Below are 14968 nucleotides of genomic sequence, written 5' to 3' on the forward strand. Positions count from 1 at the left end.
CCTGCCTCATGAGAATAAAATGTGTAACTCATAGCACTGGTAGCTCATGCCTGTAATCCTAGCCTCACAGGAGACTGAGATCTGGAAATCACGGTTCGAAGCCAGCCCAGGCAGGAAAGTCCATAAGACTCTTATTCTCAATGAAAAGGAGAGCCAGAAGTGGGCAATGGCTCAAATAGCAGAACACCGGTCTTGAGCCAAAAAGCTAAAGAACCATTACCTAGGCCCTAAATTCAAACCCTAGTACCAACATACACGCATACACACATACACATGCATGCACGCACGCATGCATGCACGCATATAAACACACACACAACTCATAAACTATCACTAGCCCTGAGGTATTTTCTTCATGTCTATTTTTTGGTAAAACACCAACAATGTAAGACACTTTGTCCTTTTCTTCTTCTTGTACACATGTCGTTTCAGCGCACATGCATTGCTAACTAGATAGAATTCACTGTATGGTTTTTATGATCACTGCGACTTGTCCTCAGGGAAGAAGTCAGTTGGTGATGGAGATGGAGGTCTACCAGATGACCCAGCTGCTGGGTATGGAGACCATAACTGGTGGTGTCCCCTGCACTGGCAGGGGAGTCTCCTGTCTGCGCCTCCTCTTCAGTCCTGGTCATGTTGAGGCTGGAAAACTAGCATGTTGAGCCATGCTTTTGATGGAGCTGAAGTTTAAGCAGCTAAGCAGGAGCAACTTCTTCAGGAAAAAGGACATAAAGTTATCTTAGTTTTGCATAGCTTACAAAATCATTTTAAGTGTAAGTACATTGCTAGGGTCATAAGGTAAACCCAGGCATCTCACCGGAGACCAAATGAGATCAATGCTGCAATCCAGGTCTGAATGGGGGAGGAACAGGAGTGAAGAGGGAACCATAAAGGGCTTCATAGAAGAAGTAGCCTGGGCCTGGCCAAGTGAGCCAAGGGAAAAGACACAGTGTACATCAAGACCTTAAATCTTAAAGGAAAGAAGGGGAAGGTAACAAGGTATGATGGAGATGGTGGGAAGGCCATGGGAACAAAGATGGGCAGGACAGGCAGGACTGAGTCGGGGGTTCCATAGCCCTGACACTGAGTCCTTTCCCCATCCCCCATCAGCGTTTCTATGTGGCCACGTCCCGGCAACTGAAGCGGCTGGAATCAATCACCCGCTCACCCATCTACTCCCACTTTTCGGAGACAGTGACTGGGTCCAGTGTTATCAGAGCCTACAACCGTAACCAGGACTTCATAGTCCTCAGTGACAACAAGGTGGACAACAACCAGAAGAGCTGCTACCCCTACATCGCCTCCAACAGGTGAGCAGGGAGCTCCTCCAGCAGCAGGGAGCCCTTTAAAATTCAGAGTCCTCCCAACCCCTGCCCTCCTCCTCTCGGAGTCTGGTTCCCACCTCCCCCCACACCCTTGCAGGTGGCTGGGCATCTATGTGGAGCTTGTGGGGAACTGCGTGGTGCTCTTTGCAGCATTGTTTGCAGTGACTGGGAGAAGCAGCCTGAACCCAGGGCTGGTGGGCCTATCTGTGTCCTACGCTCTAGAGGTATGAAGGATCTTCCTGCCCCCTCCTCTTTCCAGGCCTTCTGGGACTGGGGCCACAAGCAAATGTCATAAGCACCTTCTAAATGGCCCTTTCTATTCAATGTGGAGATAAGCTATCAGTTTTGCTCTCAAGGCTTGTAAGCTCCCTGCCAGGCACAGAGAGACTCTCTCATCAGTAGGGAAGTGGCAAGCATGCTGTGGTGAGTGAATGTGACAATGGCCCAGAGAAAGCTAGGCCTGTAATCCTAGCTACTCAGTAGACTGAAATCCAAGGACTGAGATTTGAAGCGAGCCTGGGCAGGAAAGGAGTCTGATCTCCAGTTAAAGTGGAGATATGGATTGAAGTGGTCAAGTGCCAGCATTGAGCAAAGATAAGGGAGCCAAGTACTGGTGGCTCAAACTTATAATCATAGCTACTCAGGAAGCTGAGAGCTGAGGGTCGTGGTTCTAAGCCAGCCCAGGCAGGAAAGACTGTGATGTTATCTCCAATTAGCCTTGAGCAGAAGAGCACAGGAACAGTGCCCAGGCCACTAGTTCAAGCCCCAGTACCAGCACACAAACACACACACACACACACACACACACACACACACACACACAGTTCATAGGAGTTTCCCTGCTTTGTAGGATATGTGGGGGTAAAAGAATCCCCCCCCCCCTTTCTCTCTCTGTGCTGAATCTTGAATGTAGGGCCTGGGCACTGTCTCTGAATTTTTTTCTTGCTCAAGGCTAGTGCTCTACCAGTTGAGCCACAGCTCTACCTACAGCATTTTGGGGCAGTTAATTGAAGATAAGAGTCTTACAGACTCCTGTCTGGGCTGGCTTCCTGAGTAGCTGGGATTACAGGTGTGATCCAGCAATGCCTGGTTGGAGAAAGGATCTTGATGCTGGGCCCCAAATACCAAACTGAACTTGCCATGTTTGGTTGGGCCCGATATAGGTTAACCTGCCAGAGATCTGGGCTCAGGCAAGGTTAGAGCTGGACTACACTTCAGGTTCACATGCCTGCAGAGAAAGCTCATTGAGTTCTATATTCCTGAGATTTAAACCACATGGGGTGGGGCGGGGAAAGGGGTGGGGAATGAAAAAAATATTCCAGAAACTTCCATAAAAACAAGACTTGAATTGTTTGTGCCCTGTGTAATAGGTTAAATCCATGCAAATGAAGTATGAGCATTGTACATAGTATTATAAGTAACCTAAAGATGATTTAAAGCATACATGAGAATGTGAGCAGGTTTTATGCAAATACTACATAATCTCATCTACCTGAGTATTCTGTGGGTTTGAGTATCTGTGAGAGTAGTGCATGACGGGAAGCTGGGCTAGCGGTCAGGCAAGCTCACCTTGATCCCAACTTGAATTAGCAATAAAGTGATAGATCTGTAATTTTGTAAAGCCAATGATTAGTTTTGGCATCTTGGATGGCTCAGATCTTGAATGCATAGGTAAACAAATGCCCATCCAACCAGATAGGCCAGTCTTCCTTCTCAAATATTAATCGGGTTTGTGCATCACCTGGGGACCTTGTTAAAATGTACATTCAGATTCACTGGGTGCATGAGAGAGCTCTGGGTTCTATCAAGGCTTCTTAGTAGGCAAAGTGTGGTCCCTGGACTGGCCATCTTCTGGGAGCTTGTTAGGAATGGAAACTCTCCCATCCCACCTCAGACGCACAAGCTGCATTTTAACAAGATGACTCTGGGAAAGCCTTATACATATTAAATTGGAGAAATACTAAGTAAAACAGACCTCGTTTAAGTCACATTGCCCTTGCCTGAGACACATCCTTGATAGCACTCCAGGTAACAAGTACCTGTGGAAAGATCCCAGGATCAAGGAAAAGGTTTTTCCCTAAACCATTGCAGGTGGGGTGGATCCCCTCCCATAACCCAGTCCTTTTGGCCAGGTGACAAGTGTTCTAAACTGGATGGTCCGAATGGCATCAGATCTGGAGTCGAATATTGTGTCAGTGGAGAGAGTTACGAAGTACTCTAAGACAGAGACTGAGGTGAGTCCTGAAATGACCCTGGGTGGGGAGTGACTGAGGAAGGGTGATTGGGTGGTCTGTTAACCCTGTACATCAAGCCAGCTGTGTAGGTGCCTCAATCTATCTGTCCATCCATCCAACTTTAGGGAATCAGCAAGAAGTCAATACTAGAAGGGCTTAGAGTTGATCAAGACAGGGGATCATTAGTTAGTTTCCTATCCAGTGGAAAGGTAAGATACATAACTCTACAGGAGATGACAAATGGAGTACCCAATGAAGTCAGGCTATAGTGAGCATTCAGCTAAGACAATCAGAGGGGGAGCTGAGGCATGAAGGATATGCAGGCTTTGGCAGATTAGGTCAGATGAGCTGGGCTGGTGAGATGGCAAAGCATTTTATCCAGGGACCAGGAATCAAAGGAATTGTCTCCTACTGGGGTAGGGAAGATAGTCAAGCTTTTCTTGCCTTCCACTACCATACACATATCTTAGACCTCTTCACACTTGAAAGGCACACCATCTCTGAAATTAGTCTCAATCACTCACAGCACTCATTAAAAAAAAAAAATCCAGGGCTGGGAATATGGCTCAGTGGTAGAGTGCTTGCCTAGCACACATGAAGCCCTGGGCTCAATTCCTCCATTCCACATAAACAGAAAAAGGCAGAAGTGGGGCTGTGGCTCAAGTGGTAGAATGCTAGCCTTAAGCAAAAGCTCAGGGACAGTGCCTAGGCCCTAACATCAAGCCCCAGGACCGGAAAAAAGAAAAAAGAAAAAAAAAAAGGCAGTCTTGGGGCTTGGGACTCAGGGCCCTTGCTCTCAGTTAGCTTATTTGCTCATGGCCAGCTCAGGACTGGAACCATGCCTCCAAGTCAAGGTTTTTGCTTGTTAATCCAAGATAAGAATCTAGTGGATTATGTCCATGGGAACTGGCTTTGAACCTAGATCCTCAAATCTCAGCCTCCTAAGTAGCTAGGATTACAGCGATGAACCGCCAGTACTCAGTGCGCATCCACTTTTAGATCATCGTCTATCCCTTCTTAACTCACATGTTCTGTGTTACATTTTCCATAGTCACCGTGCTCTGTCCTCATCCTGACCCAAACCATGACCCACCTTTGTCTCTCTGTCCATCAGCCCCTCTGGCTACCTCCTTCACCTCTTTGCTTCTCCCTTCCTCCTATGACCTTCTTCTCTCTGTCTCTTTGTTCCTGTGTCTGCCTCTGCCTCTCTGTTTGTGCCTCTGTCTGTCGGTCTGTCTCTCATACTCACTGCTTATACCCACCTATCTACCTTCTTCATCCTGGCACTGAGCAGCTAAATGTTGCTGGAGGAAGAAAAAGAAATCACTGATTGGATTTCAGTTTTATTCCCACACCATTGCTGGGTATTCTTGCTTCACTTCCCAAGAAGCACATGTTCTCACGTTCAGAAAGACTTCTTTGGAACATTGTCCTCAAATCACATTTCCCTGTGCTCAGCTGTTGACCTGCCTGCCACTTCCTTCCATGAGAAACTAGGTTAGAAGATGTGAACTGCCTCCGCTTGTGCCTCCATCACCCCCTTCCTTTCTCTGAGCAGGTGGTTTCCCTCCTCACTTCAAAACTGAGCCCCACCGGTTCCTCCCCAGCCCTCAGAGACGTGATTTCTTCCATCACACCTCTGTTTCTCCTGGTGTCTGCCTTGGAGGAGGAGTCCCATCCATGGGAAATGTTCTGTCTGAGCTTCCATTCTTGACACACAGGCAATCCTCCCTGTCCCCTGCATCCTGCTGTCCTAGTTTTGAGCTCTCTTTTGTCATTATGTGCCTTTTAAACTGTGCCTACTCAAGCCATCTCCATTTCCTGGTTACCTGCTTTCGGCTCCTCCCACAGCCTGCTTCCTATGATATGACTGGGATCCAATCTAGAAAATGCTTTTCTTGGTAGGCCCTGGTGTTTCATGCCTGTAAGCCTAGCTACGCGGGAGGCTGAGATCTGAGGATTGTGCCTTGAAACCTGCCTGGGCAGAAAAGCCTAGAAGACTCTGAACTCCATTGCGGGGAGCATAGCCTAATGGTAGAGTGCTTGCCTAGCATTCACGAAGCCCTAGGTTCAATTCCTCGGTACCACATACTCAGAAAAAGCAGGAAGTGGTGCTGTGGCTCTCAAGTGGCAGGGCAAAAGAGTTCAAGGACAGTGCCCAGGCCCTGAGTTCAAGCCCCACACCTGCAAAAAAAAAAAAAAAAAGACTCAACTCCAATGAACCATCTAGAAGCCAAAAGTAGAACTATGGCTCAAGTGGTAGATTTCCAGCCTTGGAGGGGAAAGCCAAGCAAGAGCACCAGGCCCTGAGTTTAAGCCCTGATACCAACACACACACACACACACACACACACACACACACACACACACTAAGCTCAGTGTGGTGGCACTTATCTATAATCCTAGCTATGTGGGAAGCAGAAGTAGAAAGAGTACTGTATAAGGATACCAGCTAAGGAAACATTAGTACATCATTGTAATTAGAGGCGGGTGGGAAGCAACTTAAAAAAAAAGGACTGGGGTGTTGTCTAGTGGTGAAGCACTTGCTTAGCATGTTTGACCCTCAAGGTTCCATCCAGGAAACAAAGATCAGAGGGATAAAGGATTTGTTAAGTCACAAGTGCCAGGGACTTCCCTAGGGACCACAGTGGGTGAGGACTGAGAGAAGGAGGCTTAGGAGAGAGGGTTCTGGAAAGTGAGATAGGGCCTGGCTGGTGACCACTGGTTAGAACCTGTCTTCCCACCAGGCCCCATGGGTGATTGAGGGCAGCCACCCTCCCAAAGATTGGCCCTTGAAAGGAGAAGTGAAGTTCCAGAACTATTCTGTGCGGTACCGACCAGGCCTGGAGTTGGTGCTGAAGAACTTGACATTGCATGTGCGAGGTGGTGAGAAGGTACTTGTGCCTGGAACGCAGTCCTAACCCTCGTGGGGAAGGCAGGTCTCTGAGACAGCAGGTACTCTGTCCAGGCCCTTGGCTGATAGGGGAGACCTGGAAATGCCCTTGCGTGCATCTAATTTCTCCTCCTAACCCCTTCACCAATCCTGGCAGGTAGGCATTGTGGGACGCACCGGGGCTGGCAAGTCCTCCTTGACCCTCTGCCTCTTCCGAATCCTGGAGGCAGCTGAAGGTGAAATCCTCATCGATGGCCTCAATGTGGCCAATATTGGCCTCCATGACCTTCGTTCAAAGCTCACCATCATCCCCCAGGTAGGAGCCTGCCATGACGTGACTGCACTGGCCAATAACTTTGAGGAACAAGCCTCTCCTTTGTTCTGTTAGTAGCCTTGGATGTTAGTAGGAAGGCAGAACGCTTACAGAAGAGAATAGAGCCACCCAGTCAATGATCCAGAAGGGCCACACATATCCTGCATAGCAAAAGGGAAGGACCCCTGCCTACAACCTATCCTTCAAATGCCCCATCCTGATCTTCTGTTTGCTCAGCCTGGGATTGTAATTCCATGGCACTTTTGCTGCTTCCTCCAGGTATTTTTTTTTCTTTTCTGTCTACTGGACACTTCCAAGCAGATTAGGGGCTCTGGTTCTTGCATTAGCAGAGGGCTTTAGTGACTGTCCAAGCTGAGGCTTATCACTTCCCTGCAGGCAATTTTCTATCTCTTCTTGGAGGGCTGGGACAGAGTGTGAATATTGCCACCTGAATCATTCTGTCTTTCTCTGCACATGGGTCCCCCAAGGCTGTTTATGGTGCCTGAGCACCATACTCCCTCTCCCTCTCTCTCTCTCTCTCTCTCTCTCTCTCTCTCTCTCTCTCTCTCTCTCTCTCTCTCTCTCTCTCTCTCTGTATGTGTGTATATGTGTGTGTGTGTGCGCGTGCGCTGGTCTTGAACTCAGGGCCTGGGCACTGTCCCTGAGCTACTTTCATTCTACCACTTGAGCCACAGCACCACTTCTGGCTTTTTCTAAGAAGTTTCTTGGAGGTGAGTCTTTCTTGCCCAAGTTGGCTTTGAATCCCGATCCTCAGGTCTCAGCCTCCTAAGTAGCCAGGATTTACAGGCATGAGCCACTGGTGCCCAGCTTCTGAAGACCTCGTTTATCACCAGGACCCCATTCTGTTCTCGGGGACCCTGCGCATGAATTTGGACCCCTTTGGCCATTACTCAGATGAAGATATCTGGAAGGCCTTAGAGCTGTCTCACCTGCACACGTTTGTGAGAACCCAGCCAGCAGGCCTGGACTTCCAGTGCTCTGAGAGCGGAGAGAATCTCAGGTAGGAGGGGAGCAGAAAGGTGAAATGCACAGCTGTCACTGGAAAATCTGGGGTGCTATAGTCTGACATCAAATGGCAGCCGTTTTTCTGTTTTCTTTCTTTGGCATGCAAAACACTCTACCAATCAGCTGTTTACAATCATTTTTTTAAAAATATTCATTCATACCCTCACACTGTCCTTAGACCTCAACATTTGAAACAGCAAGCTTTACATTTGCAGTGCTGACACACTATTCGAAGGACTTCTGTCACTGTCTATTTTGTTTATTTTACCAGTACTAGGACTTGAACTCAAGCCTTCACAGTCCCAATGAACTTATTTGCTCAGGGCTGGTGCTCTACCACTTGACCCACACCTCTGCTTCTGCCTTTTTGCTGGTTAATTGAAGCTAAGAATTTCTCTGATTTGTCTACCGTACTAGCTTTGAACATGGATTCTCAGATCACAGCCCTCGGACTAGCTAGCACCTGGTTTGTTTAGTCTCTACTGGAATCCTGTGGGCTGAAATAAGAAAGGCTCCATGGTATGACATTATTTGTCTATGTAGCTGCTCGGCTAGCCTGGAGTGAAGCAGGGAGTTGGGAAGTGAGGGCTTTTATCCCCACTCTTCCCTTATTCGTTTCAGCCACTTCCCTCAAATAGATGGGGATGGAATGGCCTGCTACCCCAGGCAGACCTTTAAATCTGAATATGCACCTTAACTGCCTTTCACTTATATAACCACATTGTGTGTGGTGGGGGGCTGACAGACCACATGGGCTCCCTACCTCTGACTTGCTGAGGCTGGTCTCTTCTCCTGTCCTCCTTGTCCAACATTTCCTTGCCCCAGCATCCCCCACCCCCCACCAGCACAGGAGACAGAGATCAGCTCTCCCTCCTCCCTTGCTAAGCCTGTGGCCACTTTATTCATAACCTTTATTCTGTGCCAGTCCCACCATAAATCAACCCTAAGTTCTATCTGGACACTCATTCTGCTGCCAAAACCTTCATTAGTTGCGGGAATGGGCCAGGGAAGGAGGCTGGCCTTCACTCCTGGCTGTGACTCACGCGCTGGGAAGGGGTGAAGTATTTGTCCTTGGCTGAGGGGGTGCTGCGGCCTCGGCGGTTGGGAACACAGCCTTGCTTTGTCTACTGGAATCTGGCTTCTAAGACAGGAGGTTGAAGTTTTACATCTGCCCCTTTGGGTCCCCAGTAAACAAACAGGAGGAGTTCCCAGGTCTTCCTCTGCGCCTTTTTTTTCTTTCTCAAATAGAGCCCCGGTCTGTAGTCCCCACAGAATAAAAGATGATTTCCTGAATGGTGGAATCATAGGCTGAACATGTTCTTACTAAGGTGTAAATGACTAACAGTGAAGCAGAGACATACTAGGGCATTAGTACAGGAGTGGGGTGTGGAAGAATATACAGAAACAGGGCTGGGAATGTGGCTTAGTGGCAGAGTGCTTGCGTAGCACGCACGAAGCCCTGGGATCAATTCCTTAATATCATGTAAACAGAAAAAGCCGGAAGTGATGCTGTGGCTCAAATGGTAGGATGCTAGCCTTGAGAAAAAGAAGCTCAGGGACAGGCCCTTTTGTCCCCAAAGTTCAAGCCTCAGGACCAGTGGGGGAGGGGGTGTGGGGGAAAGAATATACAGAAAGAGGAGGCCTAGATGGCCGAATAGACTAGAAGGTTCACAGAGCTGTTTAGCAGTGGTCCTACCTGTTCCCAATGCCAGTCTTTGGCTGTAGGGTATCTTGTTGCAACAGGGCTGGGCTGTGGCAGAGACGGGAGTGGCAGCTAGTATACCATCCCTAGGCTGTTGAGTGTAGAGATAGAAGCAAGTCTGGGAGCAAGGCTGGAAGGGAGTTGGGGGGGGGGAGGGGAGTCCCAGCTGGAATGCTTGCTTTCCTGTTCCCTAGTGTTGGCCAGAGGCAACTTGTGTGCCTGGCCAGAGCCTTGCTCCGTAAGAGCCGAGTCCTGGTTTTGGACGAGGCCACTGCTGCCATTGACCTGGAGACCGATGACCTCATCCAGGCCACCATCCGCACCCAGTTTGAAAACTGCACTGTGCTGACCATTGCCCACCGGCTCAACACAATCATGGACTATACCAGGTGGGTGAGGGGCCCTGCCTGGGGAGAGGGGGGAGGCTACAGGGCAGGTTAGGGTATCTGGGGAGGGAAGAGCTCCTGGGATTGGCTGGCGGGGGTGTGGGGGGATCCAGGCTGGGAATGTAGCTTATAGAGCCTAGCCTATGAAGCCTTGAGTTCGGTTCCTCAATAGCACATAAATTTAAAAAAAAAGAAGTCATAAGTGGTACTGTGGCTCAAGTGGCAGAGTGCTAGCCTTGAGAAAAAGAAGCTTAGGGACAGTGCCCAGGCCCTGAGTTCAGGACTGGCAAAAACAACAACAACAACAAAAAAAAAAAACACGCTTCTCCCCACTAGAAGAAGGATTTCCCAAGATGTAGACAAGACAGACCTCTGTGGCTAACTCCTGAAATCCTAGTTATTCAGAAGGGAGTTCACGCTAGCCCATACAAGAAAGTCCATGAGACTCTTATCTCCAGTTTACCACCAGAAAACTGGAAGTGGCACTGAAGAGCCAGGGACAGTATGCTGAAGAGCTCAGGGACAGTGCCCAGACCCAGAGTTCAAGCTCTGAGACTGAGAAAAGAAAGAAAGAAAAGCAAAAGATGTAGACAAATGGTAGAATAGAACAGGGTTATCTGGGCACAGAGGTAAGGACACAGTGGCATATTCTAAGGCCCAGGGGACACTTTACAGTTACCAACATGTAGGAACAGAATGTCTAAGGTTCTCCAAGCATTGGGAATTGTGCATAGACTATATCCATCTGCTGCCTCTGCCTCCTGTTATTGGCAGGGAGCTGGGGAGAAGTCTGTCATGCTGATCCCACCCCTCCTGAGCCCATTGACAGACTGCCTGTCACTTGTTCCCACCTCACGAGCACAGTGTGAGGGGTTATCATACCGGGTCACTGGTGAGGTAGCAGCTCTGGGGGTATAGGAGCCCCTGATAGCATCTTAAGGACCCCCCTTCCTGTGGTAGGGGGAGGGAAAACTGTGTCTCAGACAGAGGACCCAGTCTCTGGTTGCTTTAAAACCTTGTGAGGTGGCCAAGAGCGTGGCCTAGTGGTAGAGTGCTTGCCTAGGATGCACAAAGACCTGGGTTCAATTCCTCTATACCGCATACACAGAAAAAGCCAGAAGTGGTGCTGTGGCTCAAGTGGTAGAGCTCTAGCCTTGAGAAAGCCCAAGGACAGTGCTCAGGCCCTGAGTTGAAGCCCCTGGACTGGCAAAAAAAAAAAAAAAAAAAACAAACCTTGGGTTAGTGGGCAGCAGTGGCTACTCAGGAGTCTAAGATCTGAGGATCATGGTTCAAAGCCAGCCTAGGCACAAAAGTCCGTGAGACTCTTATCTCTAATTAACCACCAGAAAACTGGAACTGGCACTGTGGCTCAAGTAGTAGAGCACTAGCCTTGGGTTCAAAAGCTCAGGAACAGCACCCAGGCCCAGAGTTCAAGCCCCATGACAAAAAACAAAACAAAACAAAGAAAACCACAAAACCTTGGGTGGTTTGCAAAGGCAATTCCGAGCCTATTTCAAATGAAAATGATGTCTCTCAGGGTTACTCTAAGGTATCAGTGAAATATCAGGCTGGGCTGGGGAAGGTTGGTTTGCTTCCCAGCCCCTTCCAGTCAACTGACTGCGACCTCAACAACTAGTCTCTGGAAAGGTTAAGGAAAGGGCCCTCTTTGGGGAAGACCTCAGCCAGATGCCATCGTACAAAGGGCAAGGGGAGGAGCTCGGTGGGTGCCTCCTGCAATTGAGTTAGTGTTGGCCTGGCAGGCTGGGCTCCCTAGCAACTTGTGGCATGGAAGCTCTGAAGAGAAAAAGAGGCTGGAGGCCGGAACAAAGTCTAAATGGATGTGGAAGGAGCATAATACACACATATTATCAGGCTCACAGGTGCTCAGTAAACACCTGAAGGGCAGTACAGAAGTGGGGAGGGACCACAATTAGGGCGTGAGGCATCAACCCAGTCTCTCTCTTGGAAGTGTCCCCATGTAGCCAACAGGGTCTGGAGTAGCCAGTAGAAATATCTGACTCTCCCTTCTTCCTGAGCTGTCCCTACAGGAGCCCCACTAGGAAGAGAAGGGACGGTGGACAGGGTCTGAGCGAGGAACTGGGCTGGACTGAAAAGATCCATCCTAGGCCGCCAAAAACAAAAGTGGAGAATTCTTAGCAGCCCTAGCCCCACCTTGGTGATTCATTCTATTAGTACAGGCAGAAATCAATCTATTGGTCAGGCTACAGAACCTGTGATCAGAGCCCCCTCCCCCACCCCCCAGAAGGAAGCAGGAAGGAAGTCTATCCACCCTGGGGCTGCTAAAGCCCTAAGGAGAAGCAGTACCAGCCAGGGGACAGAGGATGAGCTGGGGGTGGGAATGGGAGAATGAGGATTTGGGGGTGGACGGGCAGAGACAAAGGAGTTAAAGCCTGGCCATAGGCTGGGAGCAGAGGTAGAGAGAGGCACAGGCAGCACTTTGAAACTTCAAGTTGTTACATGAAGAGCCTGGAGAAGATACTAAAGACTTTGATTTTTGGAGGGGGGGTAGTCTCTGGCCCCAATTTGAGCAGTCGCTGTGATGTCCACAGAAACACTCCTTTCCCCCATGTGGCTTGACAGCCTGGCAGGTAGGAAGTCACAAAGCAGCCCAGACTTCCCACAGACAATCCCCTCTCCAGGCTTGGGGAAGTAGAGGGCTGTCCCTTCTTACCTCACCCAGGGTAAACTGCCTGTTGGCCTTGTATCAAGTTCAGGTCTGCAAAGCTGTGGGGGTGCAAGTGGGTGAGGGGAATCCACCCAACAGCAGAGCTGCAGCCCAAGTCCTAGATTCCAGTGTCAGGCGTCACTGCAGTTGTTTCCCGCCGGGTGCCTTTGTGAGCTGGCACAAAGCAGATGGATGTACACGAGGCCCGGTGCAGGCCTTGGCTCCCCAGGCTCAGCCTGCAGAAGCTCTGCGACCCCGGCAAGGGGAAGGGCTCATTAGGGAAGGTTTTCAAGACCCACACTAGCAGAGATGAATAGGGCTTCGTGTTTGATCCCTGAACCAGCATCATTTGCCAGGAGAGCTAACAGAATGGCAAAAATAACTAGCTTTGCAAGCTTGCACATATGGAGCGCCTGCGCTGGGTGGGTAGAGTGAGGTGGGTGGGCTGGTATGCCACTGGAGGGCTTGAGTAGTACCCAAAAGGGCAGGAGATATGGACTCTGGGCAGATAAAGACCTGATCATTTCTTTTTCTTTTTGTCCAGGATCCTCGTCCTAGACAAAGGTATAATAGCTGAGTTTGATTCTCCAACTAACCTTATTGCAGCTGGAGGCATCTTCTATGGGATGGCCAAAGATGCTGGACTTGCCTAAAATCTAGTCCCTGGATTTCTTCCTAGTCTTTCCTGGAAGGAAAATGACAACACCTATCTATTGAATGGGCTTGATGGCGATTGGTAGGGACATTTCTGAGATGGCTGCTCTGTAAAGAGCATCACAGAACAGCCATGTGAAGGCTAGAATGGAAATGAAGCAAGGCCCAGGAGGACAGAGATAATTTGAAGAAGAACTCAAACTAGCCCAGGGTGTTCTGATTCCTAATCTGGCATTAGTTTCACACTGCACTGTTTAACTGTTCTAACATTTTAAAAACATTTTTTTTTTCCACCTCAAGCAAAAGACTGCCAGGTCATTTTGTCCTGGGAACCAAGTCTTATACTCTGGGTGCTGCCTGAATGCATTGTAACAGAGCAGACTGAATAAAACTGTGTGGTCAACAATGTATACACTCACTATTGCCTTTTTCTATCTTCCCCTGCCCCCATGTTTGGGGGTAGGGCCTTGGAAGGAAGGAGAGAGGAATGGGGCGGGGCAGAGGAGGAACTCATCCATAGCTACACAGCTTAGCTATCTGATAACTTCAGACTCAAAGCTTTTGGCTCGAAAAACTGTCTTCACAGCCAGAATCCACTGGGTAACTGCCAGTAGTTTCTGCTTTGCTGCACAGATGCTGTGAAAAGGTGAGAAATAAAGGTTCTTAAATTTGACCCTTGGCCTTGTGGGAAAGCTCCTGAGAATACCTCCATGCCATTCTCCAGCCTCTGAGCAGATTCTCCAGGGGTGAAGGGCACATGGAATTTTACTTTCTTAGTCCTTACCAGGCCCATCTTAGGGAGGTTGGGGACCCTTTGCTCTCAGTCCAGCAGAGGTCCATCCCTGCCTCGCTCATCCCAGCTGGCAAACAAAACAGGTGCTGTCAATGAGCTGTTTGAGCAAGCCAACAGGTTTATTCTGATGTAGGTCGAAGTCCACTTGGCACCAAACTGGTACTCAGAATGATCTCTGCTATCATCCTGGGCTTCCGGCCTCCTGCCCCACCTTCATCCTAAGGTGATGTGACTAGTTGTGGTGGTGGTTCTGTTCTTTCTCACCAGAGTGGTTTGTCTGCAGTAGTTGTGGAGATGGCCACTTTGATCTGGTTTTTCAGTATGCTCTGGGTCTGTCTGTGCTGCAGAACCATTTGTTAAAGGTTAATCACATTTTTTTTTGGCAGGCTGTTTCTGCCCAGGATGTTTATGAGTATATGGAAGGCAACTTTCATCCTCGTGATAAAGAAAGTATGAAAGCACAAATGCCCAAATTATTCTGCCTCTCCTTGGTGCTAAGAAAAGGTCTCTGCTATGCTCTCTGATTTATTAGGCCAATTTGGCATGACGTCTGCTTTGTGAGGCACTAGCTGGCCTAAACCAACTGAGAAGCAGGTTTATTCAGCAGCCTTTACAGCTGAAGATCTGAAGGTATAAGGCTGTATTTCCTCTCCTGTCTTGGGAGTTTGCTTCTGAGCTCAATGAAAACGTGACAGGTGTTGACAGCCCAAAGGAGAGGCTCAGTTGTGTCAAGTAAATAGGATAATCAAAAAAAGTGGTTAATAGGGGATGACCTCCATCTAGCTCACCCAGAGACTCCAGGGTAACGAAGCGACTGCTGTGAACTGGGAGGGAAGATATACAAAAGCTGTGTCCAGGTCCACCTACAGGCCGTGAGTGCTGTGCTGTACAGCAAGGCAGCTTAGGTAGGTGTGCTAGCTCCCTCAGCAGACTGCCTGATAATTTAGATTTGCTTG

At 49.0% G+C, this 14968-nt stretch overlaps 1 protein-coding gene across 1 annotated transcript in view; it reads left to right on the forward strand.

The window, feature by feature from the left end:
- The window catches only part of Abcc3 (ATP binding cassette subfamily C member 3), a 47286-nt gene extending 33657 nt beyond the window's left edge, over positions 1-13629 (forward strand). The window contains exons 23-30 of the mRNA XM_090351019.1: positions 1111-1310; positions 1423-1549; positions 3458-3559; positions 6307-6453; positions 6610-6768; positions 7620-7786; positions 9688-9882; positions 13110-13629. Coding sequence (XP_090207145.1) covers positions 1111-1310; positions 1423-1549; positions 3458-3559; positions 6307-6453; positions 6610-6768; positions 7620-7786; positions 9688-9882; positions 13110-13218 — 1206 coding nt within the window. The 3' untranslated portion in view covers positions 13219-13629. The remainder of the gene's footprint in view (positions 1-1110; positions 1311-1422; positions 1550-3457; positions 3560-6306; positions 6454-6609; positions 6769-7619; positions 7787-9687; positions 9883-13109) is intronic.
- The last annotated feature ends 1339 nt before the right edge of the window (positions 13630-14968 follow it).

The sequence above is a fragment of the Megascapheus bottae genome, chromosome 17 (assembly GCF_031878675.1).
Source record: "Megascapheus bottae isolate mThoBot1 chromosome 17, mThoBot2.hap1, whole genome shotgun sequence".
Classification (NCBI taxonomy): Eukaryota; Metazoa; Chordata; class Mammalia; order Rodentia; family Geomyidae; genus Megascapheus; species Megascapheus bottae.